Source organism: Amphiura filiformis, chromosome 14 (assembly GCF_039555335.1).
Source record: "Amphiura filiformis chromosome 14, Afil_fr2py, whole genome shotgun sequence".
NCBI lineage: Eukaryota > Metazoa > Echinodermata > Ophiuroidea > Amphilepidida > Amphiuridae > Amphiura > Amphiura filiformis.
Genome location: NC_092641.1, coordinates 50,034,876 through 50,057,150, shown reverse-complemented (window position 1 = coordinate 50,057,150; position 22,275 = coordinate 50,034,876). Strand labels below are relative to the sequence as shown.

Sequence of the window (22,275 nt, the reverse complement as noted above, 5' to 3'; positions counted from 1 at the left end):
GATCAATATTTTTCTGTGATTTTTAACATATGTTAAGTTAATCAATGTTATTAATTAATTTAGGTATATTAAATTCAGCTTTCTACTTGGTTGTACTTATAGAGCAGAAGAGCTTGATATTTAAAACCTTGTTGTCAAATTACATAAAAATGACCCCTGATGAAAAATACACCTGATGAATTTGAATAATTATTTAATAATGTAATTTTTAAAATGTAAGATTGCTTTGTATGTATATATATTTTTTACTGAAGTGTCATTGTATATATGTAAGGTAGCTAAGACTTCATAATATTTGCATTCTCGCATTTTCTCAGTGGTGGCACCATGTATATGCAATGGGAGGGGGAGGAGGAGGGGTTCATAGTGAAATGGGGGTTGGGTCTGAAACTTTCCTATAAATTTGGAACCTTTTGCCCAAAATATTTTTTTTGTTCTGATGGAGGGACAAAGCCCAAATGTGTTTTTTTGTGTGTGTCGGGGTGTGTGGGAGGACACATGCCAGCTAATGGTGAAGTGCATGTCTATTTATGCCAACTTTTCCATTGGGAAGGATCAGAACAAATTAACAAGTGGAGTGCTGTTTAAAATATGTTTACATGTCCAGCATCATTGTCGCCATGTTCAGTAGCGTAGCCAGAACTTTTTTGGGAGGGGCAAATGAAATGAGGGCAAACAAACAAACAAAAAAATGCAATTTTAATGGGGACTAATTTGACAAAAATTGTCAAATCTGTATTTTAGAAAACCCATTAGTTTAATTGAGCAAAAACCGATATTTCTGTTTTTCTTGATTTGAGATATAGGCAAACATTTGTCAAGAAAATGTGTGTTTTTTTATCATAGTTTTAAAGAGTATACATTTAGCACCCCCCAATAAAAGAACAGATTTTTTTGGCATGGATGATGATATGTCATAAAAAGAGTTAAAAAAAACCTTTTTTCAATACTGCATGCAAGCCCTCGGCCACCTGTCCAAGGACCAGGGACCAGATCGATTGTCAGGAAATGGACATGTTGCCCATCTTCATCCCTGTTGGTGCCCCCTTAATGCAGAAATGAAGATGGCATATATTGTGTTTTTCACCTGAACTCTCCAATTAAGTACAATTTTACACTTAATGCCAAAAAAATAATTGTCCATAGATCTGCTCTATGGGGGAAGGGGTTAGTCGGTCAGATTTTTTTGATATGATTTTTTAATGGGCATAGCTAAAATACAGTATGTATATAATACAGTATGTATATAAGCCTAGTTTAGCATAATTAATAGCCCAAATATGTGTGGATTATGTTTCTCTCCTGTTTACCACTTCATTCATGTTTTAGATGTGTAAAAACACTGTTTAAAAAATGTGCAGGATTTCAACAATTTTGGAAAAAATCAAGTTTGTGTTCAAAAACAAACAAAAAGGGTTTTTTTTTTTCAGATGTTCCTATTAAGGTAGGTTGGATGAGGATACTCTTTTTTTTTTGCCTAACTGTTGCCTATATAATAATAATAGATAAATATGAGCATAGTACATGTAGTGTTTTATAGTAATTGCATATTATGTGAAACAGTGTTTTGACAGTGTATAAAAGTTTGTCATGTTTAACTTCATATATCTAGAATTACTAGAATTTTAAATTTGGTTTATAAGACAATTAAAGTGTATAGGTAGGCCAACCCAGCAATCACACAACTCATGTACACACTTAAAACTACGGGGTCAAAAAATGACCCAAACGGGGTCATTTTTGACCCCAGCATAGTTATCAACTAAACACCATACCACTAACGGGGTCATTTTGACCCCATTGGTCGGGGTCATTGCAATGACTACGCATTTGGGTCAAATAGTAACCCCATTGGGGTCAAAATATTACCACATTTGGGTCAAATGAAATGACCCCTTCAAAAGGGTTGCCTTATTGGGTTACTTAATGACCTCATTTGGGTCAAATTTAATGACCCATTTGAAAGGGTTGTTTTATAGGGTTACTCAATAACCACATTTAGGGGTTGTTTGGATTTTTTTAGTAGGCCCTAGGCCTATGGTCATGCTGGTCCCACCAGGACATAAGTGTGTTTCTGCACAGAGAAAGCATTACATAAACAGCAAACTGCAAAATGCATCTGTGTATCACACTCACACACAGTCAGTCATCGCCTATGACAGTTCACGTATTATAAGCTTACATGATATAAGCTTATAACAACTGCAGCCAAGACACCAGCCACGACAGCATGAAATTGGAATGAATCTGCGTGCATAGACAAGGGTCTATGCATCCTTGCAGTCTCACTTTTCAACTAACTTTTCATATTCCACATCATGCAGACAAGCACACACGACAATCCGCTGAGCTGCACAATCAGAACAAATATGGCGCTGATGTTACCACGTGAGCCGATGCACACCGTGTGTGCAAATAGTTCCGAAATGCAAGTCATTATAAAGTTGACAAATTGGGTAACCGGTCAAAAAATTAGTTTTATTTATTAATCAACAAACTATAATTGCAGCTCATGTTTAAACTCATTTATGAATTGAGATTTTCAAAGCGGAAGATTGAAACTGATATCAATGCGCGACGGTATCGGCAAAATGACCACTAAGTTTTTGACCACGTTCGTGCGTGGCTAAAATGACCTCGTGAATGTGGTCAAATTAAAACAGTACAACCCCCTTGAAGGGTCAAAACAACCCCAAACGTGGTCAATTCAAAATGACCACTGAAAATATAACCCCGTAGTTTTTAGTGTGTAAATGTTAGGTTATATAAAGGTCATGAATATGTTTTTTTAAATGAAAAACACAGCAACGACATTTATAAAATGATGTCAAAATGTTTTTGCAAAATGCTTTTTTTTGGCAATCAGTTTTGCAAAATATATTGTCAACACATAAATAGCATTATGTTAGAATCTTTTGCAGCATGTTTTCAAAAATGCTTTTGAATATTATTAAATGTTTTATACCATTTATATAATCTGACATTTAAATGTTTTGTGTTTGCTGGGTATTTATCTTAAAGGAGTATTCCGTGATCTTAGCATCCTCTTTCTATGACATTCTTCAGTACATATCCACGAAAAAGCTTATTCCCAAAATTTCAGTTGTTTCCGATTTTGCGTTTGCGATTTATGCATGATTGTGTGTATTACACTGCTCCATAGACAATGTGTTGTAATTTCGTTCTGGTATACCAGAACGAATTCACAGTATCTTTGCTAAAACGAATTAATCTGCAAGAATTGTTTTGTACATAAACATTGTGTAGCCAGAGGTTTCCAGTGATATAAAAATCTTAACTTTTTTAGAGAAAAGTGGTGGGATGATGTTGTAGATCATGAAATGCCCTTTTAAGTGTTTTTTTTTCTCAGCATTTTATTGTATTTATTATTATTTTGTTGCTGTAAGATTGTAGATGATAAATCAATCAAATTAATCTCTATAAATACATTCCGAAGTGTTGCTTTTCATTTTATTGATCTCTACTACATTTGGCTATTCCATTTGAAATCCACACTACCCCTGTGAAAGATTTTGGAAATATCTTCCACATGGGGAGTATGAATTTCAAATGGAACAAACACATTGGGCAGCTCCATTTGAATTTCATACACCCTCTAAGAAAGATTCAACCTGAATCTTCTACAGAGGGAGGCGAGTTTCAAATGGAGCTGCCTAATGTATTCATTCCATTTGAAATTCCTACTCTCTCTGTGGAAGATATTTCCAAAATCTTCTACAGGGGTAGTGTGGATTTTAAATGGAACAGCCCATTATTTCATCTCTGCTGCATAGCTTATTTTTCAGCATATCCCACAATGTCTTCAGCAGAATCATCCTTCTACGAAAATTGCATAACCCATATTTTAAACAAATTGCATTTTTACCGGGGTACTCAGTATACAAATGACCAATTGGGGATGTGCACAGTGCTGCAAACATGAGTAGCATTTTCAACCTTTTGGTATATCAATAACCCCTTATGCTAGGCCAATTTTGGTATATACATGGGTCCTTTGTTCAGAATTGTATCTGAAAATAACACAATTTTGCCAAAATTTTGACAAGACAATTTGGGTAAAATTCGGGTGAAAGTTTTGATTTTTGGTATATTGATGGGTCTAAATTTCTTGAAGAATTGGTATATTGATGGGTCCACTTTCAAAAGTGGCACACCCATACCCAAATGAAACTTGAGTACCCCCCCCATCCCTCCTGGATTTGTACCCTTTACCTCTCCATTGATATGTGCATCTAATAACCATAGTCATTACCCAATCATGTTTCATAATCAGTTATAAGTTTATATCCAAAGAATAAGGAATAAATGTGTTTTTGTCTTGGGGAGGGGGAAAGTTTGTTTAGGTAATACTCTTTAAGGTGGAAGCTACATGATTTGTGACACGATCTGGTCCATGGGGGCCGAAGGCGGCAAATTTGAAACTGAGATCAAGCCAAAAATATGGTGTAAAAAACAATAAGATACATAAGAAAATACACATCACAAAACCTCATAACTTTAGAACTAAGTATGCTAGACCTTTGGTGTTTTCAGTATATGATAGCCTAAAGTTACTACAAGGTAATAATTATAGTAACTCAATTTTCAAAAATGCCTCCTTTGGCCCCCATGGACCAGATCGTGTCACATTTGGTCTTTGAGGGATCTTGTATTTCATGGGTAGAAATCGGTTACATAGCAGCGTACACTCATTGCGGGTTTTGTTTTTTGTTCCATATATGTGACCCATCATATCGAAACACGGCAGTTGTCGTAAAAAATGAACTTGTAGGTTTCTTTGCCAAGCTAGAGGATTGCTTTTAAGCTTTAAAATGACACCTCTTCCATCAATGTTGCATGTAGAATGGTGATGTTATGTGACAAATAGAGTTCAAATTCCTTATTATATTCTTTATTTATCAAGGCCCTTTTTCTTTGTTATATTTAAATGTGGTTTTCCGACAACTGCCGTGTTTCGATGTGCTGGGTCACATATTTGATTTGAGACTCTTAGGCGACGAAAAAAAGAAAACCTGTTCTATGGGCTGACGGACCTTTCAAGTAGGGTCGGTCGGTCGTTTTTTAGGTGTTTTTTTTGGGAAATGACCCAAAAAATCACCAAATTCTGTAAATATTTGCAATTTGGGGAAATACAAAAAAAAAAATTGTTCCTGAAATTGTCGAAATTTGGGTCGGTATTCATTTGTACAGGAATTTTTTTTCCCAATTTCTTCAAAATCTGGGTCGGTCGGGCCCGTAGAACAGGGTTTTCTTTTTTCGTCGCCTTAAGGTGGTCTGTACATTTGGTGCAAAGTCTATATTTATGCAGGATTAGATTAGTTCCTATTGTGGTTGTTTATTTGGTTAGGATTTGAGTGATGTATGAATAGTTATTTTTGTATTAGAGTAAGGAAATCATTGTGAATGTATACAATTGAGGAACATTCTTTGAACCTGGATTCATTTGCACAAATTAAATGTACAGTATAGTATCTGAAAGTGAATATATGTAGTATGTGTACTAGAAAATATTCTCCATTGGAGCAACTGTAGTATATGGTACATCAAACCTGTCTAATACACAAAACAAAGCACATCTTGCGAATGTTGTCTGGTGGTGTCGTACATAGTTTACAACACAGCCCCCCTCCTATTTTGTGGCGTCCTTTTTATATATCATATCAAACACCAACTAAATATGTTCATACACTTATCTTGATTCAGGTCAAACATCATATCAAAGAAGAAGGCCCCCGAGAAGAGCGAGGTTCACGACAATTACATGGCCTATCGCAGATGACGTTACGGAACATAATGGCTGCTATTCTACAAACGAAAGGACCGGTTGTTACGCCTCAAGTCACACGCAACGTGTGGCGCTTTCTTCACATGATGACCAGTGCGCAGTTTTTGAAAGCAGCCAATGAGCTTGAAGCGCTTAACCTTGGAAAGACAGTTACCACACAATCGAGAGGAAAACCAAACTATGTCTTTGTGAAGAAACCACCTGCAGAAGCTGCACCTATTTTAGCTGTTAACGAAGACTTGTTGTCTATAGAGTATTATGAGAAAAGATATAACCAGTCTGTGTCGAAGTCTATCACATTAGGTGTACGTTCCGAGCTTGTGAAAATGCGTGTGATTTCAGCAAAACAAGTGACATAAAGTGAGGCTCTTTTTTTAAATTCTATGTAATAGTTTGATTAACCCTAACCATACTAAACATCACAAAACCACACTTCACTATCCCACGTGATGCGATTGTGGAAACAGTCATATGGTCGCGGAAAGCTTGGCCGGTGGCAAGGTAGGCCTGTGCACGTGTCTGGCACCCGAGGGGTCGGTGGTTCAAAACCGCAACTGTTTTTCTCTTTCTTTCATCCTTCCTTCTTTCCTTCCCCTTCGCCAAAAAGTAGCGAGGGCGTTAGGATTAATAAAAGTTGTTCTCTTTTTGACACAAATACCTGCTCCAATATAGAACTGCACATTCTTGATTTCAGCATTGAAAGGTGAGAACTACAAAAGGAATATCATTTTCTGTGCTTACATTTTTCTTATGTAGGCCTAAATGTCATTTTTATAATCCTCTTTTTATGAAGTTAAGTATGAAATACTTCAGTATGATGATTCAGAACTCTCACAGTTAACAATAACAACAATACTAGATGAAACTAGATGCTTTAGATGCCAAATGATCAAAAACTCAACACAGGTTAACCCAAGACTTTTCTTGTTTTATGCACTGAACTATATACCTTAAAATGGCAGTGCACCCTCAAAGCTGAAAGTTACAATTAGGTATGTTGAATATATTTACTGATGAAAACGGATGCCGCGCGGATGTATTTTGGTAATATTTCTCAACAAAGTATCATATAATGAGAGAAAATATACCATTTCGAAGTATCAAAACCCATGATGTACTTTTTTTTGCAGTATAACTTGGTCTTTTCCAGTGCAGCCTTTTCGGATGGCCCACAAACATATAATTCCTTGTTGTATTTCCATGCATCGCTCAGTCCTAGTAGTGGTTTATAACCTCATGTCTTAATGTATATTTGGTAGAAATTTTGCTTATATTTTGAGGACTGGTCACAGCAGTTGTACCTAATGAGTTTTATAAAACATTTACTTGATCAATTGTTCATTATGATATTCTGGATCATCATCAGTTGGCTTCTGGGGTTGTCTTTTGTCCACTGATAAAAGCCTCAGCATGTCTTGTCTTGTACCAATCTAATCATCATCAGTATTTTGTCCAACTTGTTACGCCATCCTCTGCTCTCTTGTCCATTGTCTTCCCCTGGTTCTCCTACCATCCGTTAAAGGCTCCAAGACATAAACTCTCTTCATGTAGGTGTCGATTACAGACAACAAGTTTTAAATTTATTTTTTGATTTAAAAAAATTCAGATTTGTATGATGGTAATAGGAATCGGCATGCAAAATGCATTCAAATAGTACAAACAATCCAAATTTGGACTTTTATATGGCTATGACTCCCGGGGTCACTCCCATTGTGGCCTGTACACCATCCGCGATAATGAAAACGCGTAAAAGGGTCGTTTTTAGGTTGGGAAGGCACGATCTGGCGCGTATCGCGTTTAGGGTGTCAAAAACATGAAAAATTGGAAAAAGGGTAGCAAAATTGCAATTTCTAAATACGCAGAAATGAAATTTAGGGTATGGAATTTGATGTTAGGAATGAAATCCTTGTTTAGGGTGTCGTTTTAGCCAAGGGTTAAATCCTTGTTTAGGGTGCTTTTCAAAAGTTGATTATCGCGGATGGTGTACAGGCCACAATGGGAGTGACCCCCCGGGCTATGACTACATGTAGCATGCAGAATGTTACTATTAATAGTGTGGTTTATGTGTCATTTTCCAATGATACCCGACCCTCATAGAGAAGCAGTGGTGTACCAGGAAAAAAAGTGAAAAAAAGTGGATATTTTGCCCAATTCTTATTTGAGTGGGAGGGGGGGGTGGATATTGTCATCACTGCATATAGGGTATTATCTTGAAACAAAAGTATGATTATTTACATATAGTATGAGACACAGTGGGCTATTCTAGTTGAAATCCCCCGGGGGGGTCACTCCCATTATGGCCTGTACACCATCCGCGATAATGAACTTTTGAAAAGCACCCTAAACAAGGATTTAACCCTTGGCTAAAACGACACCCTACACAGGGATTTCATTCCTAACATCAAATTTCATACCCTAAATTTCATTTTCACAGATTTAGAAATTGCAATTTTGCTACCCTTTTTCCAATTTTTCATGTTTTTGACACCCTAAACGCGTCTACGCATGGATCGTGCCTACCCACTAAACGACCCTTTTACGCGTTTTCATTATCGCGGATGGTGTACAGGCCACAATGGGAGTGACCCCGGGTGAAATCCACACACCCCTGGAAGCCATGACGTTCCACACAGGGAGTGTGAATTTCAAATGGGGTTACCTGAATCCATTTGAAGTCTACACTCTAGGAGATTAATAGCATGTCCTCCATAGGGGGAGTGTGATTTCAAAGGGCATAGCACATTGATTGAGATTCTAGTGATATCATTTTGTGGACATTATAATAACAAATCACATACAACCTTCTTGCACTAAACCATTAAATGGGATATTCCATTTAAAATCCACACTACCCCTGTGGAAGATTTTGGAAATATCTTCCACAGGGGAGTATAATTTCAAATGGAATGATCACATTAGGCAGCTCCATTTGAATTTCATACACCCTCTGAGAAAGATTCAATCTGAAACTTCTACAGATGGATGGTGAGTTTGAAATGGAGCTGCTAAATGTGTTCATTCCATTTGAACTCCCCCTGTGGAAGATATTTCTCAAATCTTCCACAGGGGTAGTGTAGATATTAAATGGAATAGCCCAATGATAAGAAAGCACTCACAAGCTTCTCGCACTTAACTACTAGTATTCAATTATAACAAACTAACACATATTTTCTCCCTTTTTCCTGTCCAGACCAAGAAATATCATCGGTCTCAGAGTATTAAGGGAGAAGATGGAAGGAAAGGCAGCAGGCTTCTACACAGCTCGTCTCCCCTCACCTGGCGTAATATAATGGCAGCCATTTTACAAACAAAAGGACCTGTAGTAACGCCACGAGTCGCCAAAAATGTCTGGTATTTTCTCAATAAAATGAAGACACCCCAATTTTTAGAAGCAGCGAAACAACTTGAGGCACTTAGTTTAGGAAAGTTAGTCACTGTTAAACACCCAACAGGAAGCCATAAGTCAGCGTGTGTTTTTGTGAAGAGTCCACCAGGAGAAATGCAACAGAGTCTAGCAGCGAATGAAGACCTGTGTTCGTTTGAGTATTATGTGACACGGTACAAACAGCCCGTGTCGAAGACTATCCCATTGAATGTGAGAGCTGGATTGGCTAATATGGGAGTAATATCGGCCAGACAGTTGACATAATAAAGCTAAAGACTGTGCCAAAGACTACCATAGAATTCCATCTATGAGCATATGTGTACATCCATATCAAAACGATGCACTTGTCGGCTGCTACATGTGTCTCACTTCACATAATAGCTAAAAATATAAACCAGACTCATTTCAAGTGGAGATCACTTCAAATAATCCCCAAGTCACATTGTAAAGGAATGTGCTGTGTATTCCTAAACCATTTGACTTTAATGGGATAATTTGAAGTGACCTCCACTTGAGATGAGTCTGGTATTTATTCCTAGCTCTCATGTAAAATGAGACACATGTAGCAGCCGACAAGTGCATCGTTTTGATATGGATGTACACATATATGCTTCTAAATGTTTTGTTTTTTTTCTAATTTTTTTGACAAAAGACGTGAAAGGCAGACACTCTAGACACATACAGTTTGAGCAACTATATTACTGATACAGGTAGCTATACAAACATGTATTATTGTAAGCCCATCTATTGCAATGTTTTTGTGGAAGTTGTCTGCCTTTAATGATCTCTTTTGTTAAAAGTAAAATTGTTTGATGGGAATTCATGCTATCAAAAGAATGAATTTATTAGTGTGAATTCCGATCAAACAATGTTGTAGGATTTCTGACAAATTGAGATTGTTTTGCCATAAAAAGAGATTTTTAAAAATATTTAATTGTCATTTTGACCCAGGCTTATAATCAAGGAAGATGAAAGAAAACAATTATTTCTTTCCAATGCCATATATTATGCATGTGTGTATCGGCGAATCTGATTGATTGGTGGTAGCATGGAAATGTGGGGAAAACTTTGCCCCATAAATTTTACTTGGGGCTGCCCCCCAAATTTTTACTTGGGACATGACCTGAATCTCCCACAAAGGGGGTGTAGATTTCAAATGGAGTCACCCATTCAGGTAACCCTATTTGAAATGAATTTCAACTGGATTTAGGTCATCAAAGTACATTGCAATTGTATATATAAATCGTAATATTGTGCCAAAAATTGACGGTGTTTTATTGAGCAAATCTTATAATATTATCGCTCTGAATTTGTTTTTCAGTCTTATGTAAATATTTCTATAAGGTTTTACTGTAGAAGTAGTTCTATCTGTGTGATATGGTGTAAATGTTTTATCTGTAAATCTGTTTATTAAATATTTATAGTTTTACTAATTTAAAGACCCATTCAGTGATCCCAGCGCAAGAGTAAGAAAATTAAGATTGTTTATAAATTGCTTAAAAGTGAAGGATAAGTCATTCAAATTGTCATTTGGTATTTTTGAAATGCCAAATTTGAATTCCCTCCTGCGGTTCGTATCTGTCAATGAATTGACCAGATCACAAGGATGTCATTATAGCTAGAGGCAGTATACAGTAAGCCAAATAATTAAGGTACCAGTTACGTTCACCCCCTGTATATCCTAATACAGGTGTGTCATAATTGGAACCAACAACCAATAGCTGCATCTTTTAGCTCGAATTTAAGACCTCATTCGTTGAAATTGTTCAAGAAATAAAGACACGACGATCCAAAAACACAAGGAAGATGCAAATTTGAAAGTTGCAGTTTGCCACATTGATGCCCTATTGGTTAAATACCACTAATTATGTATTACACGGGTTTCAATGGGAAAATGCCTAATTTCGGGTGGAATTTTCTCATATTCAGAACTCTCACAGTTTAATGTCACCAATATCAGGTGAAACTATATGATTTAGATGCCAAATGATCAAAAAATTCAACATAGGTTGACCTGAGACTTTTCTTGTTTTAACGCACTGAACCGTAAACACCTTAAAATGACAGTGCGCCCTCGAAGCTGAAAGTTACAATATGATAGGGTGACTATTTACTAAAAACCGAAGCCGTGCGTATCAATTTTGGTACTATTACATCAAAAATGTCATATACTGAGAGAAAATGTACCATTTTGAAGCATCAAACTCTAAAAAGTACTTTTTTGGCTATATAACTTGATCAATTTCAGCGATTTTAATGCAGTCTTTTCGAACAAATAGTTCCTCGTCGTATTTCAATGTATCGCCCAGGCCTATTAGTGGTCTTTAACCTATTGATTTGTACACAAAGCGTTTGCGAACAAGAGAACTAGCGCTGTGCTTGCATTGATTAGCACGAAAAACTAGCGTTGTGCTTTCATTGATTATAACACAAAAGTGCAACTTTTTATTTCGTATCTTCATTAGGTTTTGGATCACTGTTTCTTTAATTCTCAACCAAGTTCAACAAATGAAGTCTTTTAAAATCAGAGCTAAAGAGTACAGGTATTAGCTGCTTGTTTTAATTTTGACACATTTGTCTTTATTTAGGATATACAGGGGTGAACACAGCTGCTACCTTAATTCTTTTGCTTACTGTATAAGACAAATGGGTCAATGAGTTACATAAAAATGACCTTGTGTGGTATTTGGTTCCCAGGAAGTGAGTTTTGCCTGAGGCAATTTGTGGTTAAATGTTGATCCCTCACTACAAGAGTTATTACTGTTGATTTGGTTGAAAAAGGAGGTGAGACATGATCAAATCTCTCCAGGTAACAAAACGTATAATGGTTTTCGCCGGCAAACTTTAAAGGTGTGTCAATTGACGCTGTTCATCGAGTGTTTACCGGTAAACAACGTGCAATGGAAACTGACCGTTATCCGCCTTTCACCGCTATTTGACGGCGAACAGTTTTACCGGTAAAATGCAGGGGACTCAATAGAAACACGGTCATAGTCAGAATTTTTATGAATTTTAGGGTGTTCTGCTTTGGCCAATATATCACATTAATCTGTAGGCCTAATTATTAACCATGGTGATCTATGTAAATAGTTTCTATTGCATAAAATGTTTATTTGTGACATGATCAAGGGGAATGAGTCGGATGTCACTAATATTGTTTTTGAGATAGTAGCAAAAACAATGATCAAATTCTTTTGTTTTATATTATTTTCAGCCTTTCTAAATTTCTCATAACTCAGTAACCAGAATTATGATTGGATTTGCATCTTAATATACCATTCGTAAACTGCCAGAAAATGATGTAAAAAACGTCTAATTGAAAATTGCCGACATGTGACTCATTACCCTTGATCATGTCACATTTGTTCTTGAAGTTGCGATCACTGGAAGTATAATGATAAAAATGTTTGTTATTGGTATGTATAATCTTGATTGGTTGGTTGTTCATAGCTACCGTAGTCAGTGCAAATTGTATAATAATAATTTTAATAACTTGAGCTTTCAATCCTGGCCGTTTCTATTAATATTTGTTCATCAAAGCCAATTTAGTTGTAAATATTCCAATTCAAGTTGTCATAAAGTAAGTTCAAATGTGATTCCAAAGTTGATTCTGTATATGTGACGTGTCATGTCGAAAGGAGACACTTTTGGGCAGGATCGTAAAATGGAGAAATAGCCAAAAATCTGCACGGGGGGTGATTTTTTCACAATTTGGGTTTGTTGCGAATTTGTGATGTTATTGATGTTTAGAATATTATCCGATAGTTTTCAGACTGGAATATTACTGGCATCTTGTATTTTTTGAGACATTTTTCAAAGTAATTCCAACTCTCAACATTGTCAATAATATTTTTATAGGCCGATATCTCAATTTCTAATTTCTAATTTATTTGCCCTTCGTGCACAACAATGTAAGCTTTTTCATGGAAGTTATAGTCACTGACATTGGCAATTACAGCATCTGGGATGCCATTCTGCAAAACAAATTTGTCGATATCACTTCATTCATTCGCTCGCCACCACACGAAATCGCAAAAGAAAGATGGCGGCTGAGCAGTCCAGGAAAACATTTCGATTTGATTTACTGTTTAAGTCTTTCGAAAGATTTAAAAATAGAATTTCTTTTTCCTGATCCCAAAGAAAATTTAAATCAAACCTCGCGTAAAATAAATCTTAAAGACTTAAAAAATTTCAAGTCTCAACTAAGATTTAAATTTTAAGTCTTTCTAATTTAGAGAGTAGGATAGCTATTTCAAATCACCATCAAAAAAAAATTCAAAACCATTCAGAATGAAACTTGCTAAATATCAATGGCTTCAACTATCTCACAGTAAGAGACAGTTGTACAGTAGTTTTTATTAGGTTTGTTATATAATTATTTGCTGTGACGTTGTGACAATTCATGTTGTAGATATGTTTGTAGTTTTGTGCTTTATATCTGAAATCAGTGAGAAAAGGCCACACTTGGCTATCAAATACTATCATTTGGCGGAGGCGCCATATTTAGCGTTAGCTTTGGATATTTAATCATAACCTGGGTAATTTGGGTGGAATATAAAGAAAAGAATAAAATGTCAGAAGCTTACGGCACCTCAGCCTAATGTGAAAGATAAGTGACTGTTTCTACTTATGCTTTCTAGTTTTGCATACAAAAACTTTCTTTGTAAATCTATATAAACACATTGAAAACCTATGATATTGGCCTAATTCATAGCCTCTGGAAGATTAAAAATAATGAGGAGGTGGGAGCATTCACACTAAGGTGACAAAATTAACCTTTTATGTCAAGTGTGTGACAAATGTACAATTAAACAAATGTACAATTAAACAAGGAGACCGCAATACTTGTAAAACTCCGACAACCAAGAACATCTGAGATGCGTCTGAGAAAACACCATTCAACCAGGGACACACACATTAATTTTGTACTATCCAACTGGGCCACATTAAGAAATCACCATACAACTTCTGACCGTCATAATACCAGGTAACTGCGGACTTGTGTGTATATGCTTTAACATGCAATTTAGACCAAGCTGGAACGTTCTAGCAACCACGGATGTCCCCACACTGCAAAAACAAGTGTTTATATTTAAACACCATATTGTGTTTATCAGAGCAACACTTAATAAACACATAATTCATGTTAATGGTCTAACACTAATGTTAATTTTTCTAACACTAATGTTCATAAATTAACACTTGGTGTTATATTACAAACATTAGTGTTTGTAATATAACACCAAGTGTTAATTTATGAACATTAGTGTTAGACCATTAACATGAATTATGTGTTTATTAAGTGTTGCTCTGATAAACACAATATGGTGTTTAAATATGAACACTTGTTTTTGCAGTGCAGTTCCTGTGTGTCTGCATTTGAAGGGTAGTTTATGTGTGTGTGTCCCCAGTTGAGGGGTGGTACAAATAAGTAGCACCTCACTATATAAATATTATACACATATTGATGCTCTGTCTTTGAGAAAAACATCATTTGATTTTGGGTCCTTGCTGTTCCCATGAGGGACAAAATATATCTTTGCATGGTCTTAATACACACATGGACATCATTGAATCATGTCCCCCTACATTTTGCCGGTGTGACTATTCCTCCCCGAAATTTGGTTGTGTTTAATAGCTCTGTTGGTCGCATACAGTTGTACATTTAAATATAAGCTATTGAAATTTAGGGTCATACGCATACCTCTATTATATATTTTATGTTTAATGTTAAGATAGGCCTGTCAAACTCTATGATGTTTGGTCACACATGCTAGTGCAGCCATTTTGATTCACCTTGTTTGCTGAGGCAGTGGCGGTGCTGGGAATTTTTTTCTGGGGGGCATTGAGGGGACAAAGTAATTTCAGGGGGCAAAATCAACAAATTTTGTGCATAATTAACGCAAAAAGGTGAAATTTTCGTAATTTTGGGTTTTTACTAGGGGGCAACAGTTCTGACTGGGGGGCATTTGCCCCCTCATGGCCCCCCTTCCCTGGGCGCCGCCACTAGAGAGAGGGGCTGAGAGTCTCAGGCTATAACCGAAGGAAGCTGATTGCCATACTGTGGCATTGCTTAAAAGATATTGCAACAGTAGCATTGTGACGAAGTAAGCTTACTTCAACAAATGATTGCTAAAGTAAGCCGGTTTCGGCGGTAAGGCAATTTTGTTGCAGCATACCCATGTTTTGGATGCATTATTTCAGATTTATCAAACTGTATGTCTACCAGATTTGTGTAATAGTAGATTGATAAAGTGTAGTAGTAATAAAAGTGAATAAAGAAAAGGGACAACTGCCCTCATCTGTAGCATGTTTGCGTTATTGTTTTTGACGATTTATTTAGTAAACTTACATGGCTGGCTAGATTGTAAAGGCTAAGTAAAAAGATTTATCATTCTCTTCAGCCAAGATAGGCTGATGTTTTGTTTGTCATTATACCAGGGAGTTCAAGCCTCAATTGGATCCCCAGCACACACCAGATCTGCATGCAAATAACCTAAATAAATGATTTTGATACATAACTAGTCATATGTAAAGAACTAAAATGGAGCTCAAAATGGAAGCAACATGTTTCATTTAATATTTTGTTGTCCCTGAAGAAGAGCAGTTTATCTGCTTGAAACATTGTCCATTGTTTTGGTTTTGTCTGTTTGGTTTTGTTTGTCTGCCTTGTGCAAAGTGATTTTCATCACTGCCAGTGTATTTTTGTACTGTTTTCCTGACACTTCTGTGGGCTCTGGAATTGGCAATTGCTTGGCCTGTTTTTGTTTATTGAAATACCGGAATGCACAAGCTTTCACTACTGCACTTGTAGCCAACCTGACATTTTATAGATCAGCCATCACTTATTTCCATCTCTACTCTTTACATTACAGCCAATCATAAAGCAAGAAGCAAGAGGTCGACATCTCAACAACCTATCGCCTATGACGAAACGTAATATCATGGCGGCTATTTTGCAAATCAAAGGTCCGGTTGTTACCCCTCGTGCGACAAAAAGCGTTTGGACATTCCTCAATATGATGAACACAGACCTGTTTATAAAAGCAGCCAGAGAGCTTGAAATGCTGAATCTCGGGACTTTGGTTCTAATTAAAGGCTCCAAAGGAAGATTAGTGTTTGTTAAGAAGCACCCTGCGGAGATCGTGGATGCCTTGAAGAGGAATGAAGATCTGTGTCCGTTTGAGTATTATGTGAAACGATACACAGAGCAGGTGTCGAAGATAGTACCACTGAGTGTGAGGAGTGAATTGGTTAAGATGGGTGTGTTGACTGAAAAACAGCTGAAATAAAGGTACATTGTGTGGAAACAGCCCATTGGTCTGAAGGGTTAATGGTCTGAAAAGGGTTGAAGTTAGGGTTCAGGGCAGGTTAAGGTTAGCAGTTAGGGGTAAGGTGAGGGTTAGCATCAGGGTTAGTGTTAGGGGATAAAGTTGAGTTGGGTTTAGGGTCAGGGTCAGGTGTAAAGTCAGGGTCATGTTAGGAGTTTGGTTTAGGGTTATGGAATTAGGGCTTAGGTTATAGGTTAGGGTTACAGTTATTGCTAGGTAAGAATTAGGGTTTATAAGTTATTGGGTTTTGAAATAAGGACCCTTTGGACTAGAATTGACCTGTAACCCATTGCATAATGAAGCTGAAAGATTTTAGGAGATTTGAAGATATTTTCTTAATGTTTTTTTTTTTCAAAAAATGGTCTTAGTCCGTCAGTTTCTAGTGATATGCCCTCTTTTCATTACAATTTTTTTCATATTGCCCATGTTTATAAAACTTGGAGCAAAAGTACTGTATGTTGGCGTGTACATTCTGTACAGTCAGAAATTGTCTTGGAACTCCTCACTATAAACAGCCATATCAGGAATGTACTGAACATGGACTTCCATATTTAACAGATGGATATTGATGTACTGTAAACAATGACGTTTTTCAAAGTTGAAAATCTTTTAAAAACCAGATTGTCTCAGCATCAGGGAAACTTGGGCGTTCATGTGCAGCCAAGTCTGGACAATTATCCTATCAGTTCCACTTGAGCCATATCAAGTGCTCTTGAAACTTATGCTATTGATTTGGGTCATGGTATTGGAATGTTGTAGGAGTTGTTGTGTTGTTATAACAACAATCCCAGATTCCTGGCCATTCAGATGGCACTTTAGTGGGGTGCAGCCAATCAGGTATCTGCTTTAATTCCATTTCTTTTGTTGTGTTCATACCTTTCTTAGTAAGCCACTTGCATTTGCTCCTCCGATCATGCTGGACCAAAAAATTGTTGTGCTCTTGGCAGTTGGAAGAATAATACTGTTTGTCTGATGTGGTATTTCACAAAGTATAGGATTGATAATGATATATTATTTCAACAGTGGATGTGATTACTTTATCAATATTTAAGTGTATAGAAGCGCATATCAACATCCACAGAGCAGCAACTGGTTTTATTATGGTCAAATTGGCATCGGCCACTGGCTTCATGTCAGAATCAGCCAATGGCTTCAATTTATTTACAAGCAGGCAAGTAATCAACACATTTATCGGTAATACTTTGTATGAGATAACGAACCCTAGTTACAGTCAAGTATTTTATAAGTTGGATGTTATCAATTAAATACAAGTCTGCAAAATTTTTAGCGTTGGCTTTATTGACAAGTATTATAATTTGCTTTTTTACTCCTTTTATCATGATGTGAAGGGCATAATAGATAAGGCAATAAATGGTATGCAAATTGTTTATACAATATATACCATTTCTTTTTGGCATTATTAGATCACATATTGTCATTATGATAATATGACAAATTATTGGGAATGATTTACATGGATTAAATATTGCTCGTAAAGGTCAACCTGTAAATCAAGCAGAGTATGCGGACTGCATGCTGGTTCTATTATTGGAGATACAAATTTATATTATTACTGAATTAAGTTAAGTTAAGAACTGTAATCATGGTGGTATACCTTTTAAATCTTTAAGTTGTCTATAGTAGATAAATTCTAGGGTTGCGTGTGTTGGAACATCAGGCTTACCAAGCATAAGATATAATCAGGCGCAAAGGTTTCAAACAACGGGGAAAAAGCACATGTAGTTTCTTCTTTTTGCTGTTTGTTTCTTTGTGGTTATATTTCAGGAGTATTGATGTCCTATGCTGATCTCGCACATCAATTGCAGTGAGGTTGTCTGAGCTGTTCGGGTTATCCAAACAATAGAAGGACTCTCAACACATAAATAGGCGATTAAAAGGCTGTGAAGAGTTTCCATGTGCTTCTTTTGTCCAGTTTGCCATCAACATTTAGAAAACTAGTTAAGACCTAGGACACGATCATATCAGGAAGCAAATATTTTGTTGCGAGTCTGAGTTATCCGAACTGGAGTTTGGTTGGCTACGTGAATACTCATAAGTTATTCAAGCTGATTTAATTCTTGCATTCTTCAGCCATGGCAGCTGTGCATCGTCTACATATAATGCGCCACAAAAAGATAAGAAGAAAAGAAGACTGAGAACAATAAATTGCAAAGACCGTAGAACATTTGATACAATGAATCAAGCAAACTTGAGAATTTAATTAGATTCTCATTAATTCCACAATCAAGAAGAACAAGACTTCATTCTAGATGAACAATTTTAATCGGATACCAATGTTTTCTTTCTACAAAACCTCGCTAATTTCTTGTTCTACCTTGGCTTCAATATCAGTCATTATTTTTCTGCAAATACGGTCAGTCGCAAATAATGTTAATGCAGTGACTCAACTAGACTCACAATTCCTAAGACTCTGAAATTTGACTTCACATTATATTTAAAGCAGCTAAATCTGGTTATGTATGTATGTCTGGGTGTAAAACATTCAGTAATTAATAGAAAATGGTAACTGTGTGGTTCTGTGCAAATAAATTGTTCTTTTATAAGGCAAAAAGAGAAATTAATGTTAATCGGCACACATTATTTTCTTGATAAATAGATAATGTGCATTGTATCTAAATGATATACAAGATATCTGTTATACTGCATATGTTTGCTTCCGATGAGCTATTGGATTCTATGAAATATCAACAAGGAATGTGCTATTTTAATTATAAGGTATTTTGTTTATACATCAAAAATTAATTGACCTGATATGACATCCTTATGAAGTTTGAGAGGTAACCTGCCTTTTATAGGTACATGTAAAGATAGCTCTTTTTTACAGATCCTAATATGTGGTAAGAATTGCAAATCTGCTCAAAAGACTAGGTCAAAATTAATGCAAGAGACACTTTTCATTATTTACAAGTTGGAAATTGACTTCATAATGACGATATTAATTAATGACGTAAAAATACGCCTTATGTCTCACTTTATTTCAAGTTAAATAGAATTGTCGTAAGTATGTTAAGATGAAATATGTAGGCTCTATTTGATATTACTATTAATAAATCTTCCGTCATTTATGCAACAAAAAGGAAGAAATTGATAAAGTCCAGATTAGAGTGCCAGGTTGCTCATAAGACAACTATAAGCACACATATCATGTAAGATAGGTTAAAACATTAATAGACCTATAATAAAATTACATTAAGTATTGTTATGGATGGAGTGGTCCTTAAATTATATGGAACATATTTAATAACCTTTCGGTAATTCAATGTTTGTTTTATGTTGTGGTTCAAGTAATTCAAACTTCGTTGTATTATTTGATATTTTCTTTTATACAAAAAGGCACAATGTGTAAGGTGAATGAAAATAAGAAAGGAGAATATAAGATTGCAATTGGTATCAACTATCAAGTTAAGGTAATTATTCATTGAATATTCTCTAATGTTTACATTGATCTGTTTAAAATATAGAACATTTAGTTCTTAAACTTTTCATATGCTTAATGTAGACTTTTTCACACAAGCATAGGGCAATTTCTACTTAAGTGACGTTGGCAATGAACCGGGCCACTTGACCAAAGAAACTTCAAGCAGATGCTTGATTAATTTGTAGTACAGATATTTTTTCAGTTCCTGAAAATATTATTAGTAGATATTAAACAATTCAATTTCTGCAATTTTGCTGTACTACTGGGTATAAAAGGGGCTGGTAAAGTTAGCAACTATTTTTAACTGTGCAATTCAGTAATTCACAGCACCTTGTATTGTATTGTATTGTATTGATCATTTCATAGCGAGTTTGAAGAAGTTACAATGTAAATGTCACAGATAGTTTTGTAAGCTTTTTGTAGGTCATGTACTGTTGTTGAGTTATGTTGTAAAGAGGGCTGTAGCAACAACACTTTTGTAAAATGTACATAACTCATCAAGCAAGTTACAGAGTATTTGATTTTTTTTGACTTTTACAAAACAACAAAGCATTATTTTTCAATAACATATTGATAGCGAGTGTGTAGAAGTTAAATGTCATGGTTATACTTTTGTAGGTCCTGTTGTCCTTGTGTTGTAAAGAGGATTTAAACAGCAACACTTTTGTAAAATGCAAGCAAGTTTTCAAAGTTTTATAGAAGGAACTTTTGCAAAACAACAAAGTGTTATTTTGCAAAACAAAGTGTTATTTTTAAATAAGATATTGATTAATCAAGATTCAAGATTTTGGCTGCTTGGACCAACAATAATGCATCTACCCTTAAATTGCTTCAACAAGAATAATTGTTGATTATTGTGGGTGAGCAAGCCTATCCAGTGCAATGCAATTAGATTATTTTTGACATTATTAGTGGTGGCAACTTTATTTTGTTCAAAATTTAAAAGAGCAGAAAAGAAAAATTGTTTCTGGGTTAGTATGTTGCCTTGTGATATCTGTTTCAACTAGTAGTATAAGGTACATATGGGCACTATTCATGATCTTATCATTAAATGTGTCCTGAAATTGGAACTCGAGTTCTGTGTTACTTGAAGGTTAGAGTTTGGTCAGATAGGCATTTTACAAATTCCGGTTAAAAATCTTACAATGAGCACCCATTTCATGTGTTATTCTCAAGATCAGATAAAGACCAAAATATCTCTTGATAAACATATAATTCAAGGTCGGATGAAGAAATTCCAATAAGATCATTTTGTCAAATTGTGCATTGTTCATTTAAAATGTTGTATGTACTTAGATAGTACATTACACTTGATTATATATGGAATTGTTGTCTATCTTTAAAAATATACATGTACATTGTATTTGATAAGTTGTGCTAAACACGCTTGAAGCATGCATGATTGTATTGTATTGTAATTATAGCTTAAACAACATTGCATTTTAATTTTATACATATTTTGTGTATAATAGACATATTGATAGACCTGCAAAATATTTAAAGAGCAAGTAATGTTAAACCGATATATGCCTTTATGCTATGCATGGGTTCCCGATTATTTGTTTCAGAACATAGAGTTTGATGATAAGCATCCGAAATTTATTGTCTTTTGATTCAATAATCTTTGTGAATTTTCTGTGTTTTCTTGTTTTGCCTGGCTATTTTTAGATAATAATTGTTAATAAGTCTATCTAATTCATGTTTGCAAATAGCTTACATGCATGCCTTAATTATTTTATTTTAAATAAACCATTGTTCATACTTTGGTCTATATCTATTATATTGTTTCGCAATAGATTAATTGATCAATAGATTTTTGTTAAGAAAACCCCAGAATGAGTAAACCAATATTTGTCTAGTCTTGGGGCCTACCCCAATGCCTAGGTGATTGTTCACTACAATTATATGGTGGACACTAACAGTAAATTGATAGCCTTCCTTTGTCATCAGAGGGATTGAATTGGTTCAGGGGTTTTCTGATGCATTTTGGTGCATCCTGATCTTTTGTTTTTCCACCTTTGTTAATTTGCTTTTTGGGGGGTGGTGGGTGGGGGGGGGCATTATTCAAGTTTCTCCATTGAGAAACTTGTATGGCATTGTTTCTTCTTTTGGAGATTTCTGTTTATTTAATAATTATGTTATAAATATTGATTTCCAATTCAATCCTCTGTTTGATCCAAAGAGGTATCTGTATTTGCTTAAGATGAAATTTGGTTAAATGTGATACAGAAGTCAATTCTTGCATGTCCAGCCTGTATGGTTGGCTTGTTGTACACATTTTTCCAATAATTTTGTATTGTGTTATTAATAATAT

At 35.5% G+C, this 22,275-nt stretch overlaps 1 protein-coding gene across 2 annotated transcripts in view; it reads left to right on the top strand.

The window, feature by feature from the left end:
• LOC140170248 (uncharacterized) overlaps nt 1-22,275 on the top strand; it is a 244,712-nt gene that overhangs the window by 197,144 nt on the left and 25,293 nt on the right. Inside the window, exon 5 of one of the 2 annotated variants that reach the window (XM_072193583.1) lies at nt 5,725-6,166. The exons of the other annotated variant lie outside the window; for it this stretch is intronic. Coding sequence (XP_072049684.1) covers nt 5,725-6,165 — 441 coding nt within the window. The 3' untranslated portion in view covers nt 6,166. Of the gene's footprint in view, nt 1-5,724; nt 6,167-22,275 lie in introns of those variants that run through there. 2 annotated transcript variants of the gene reach the window in all.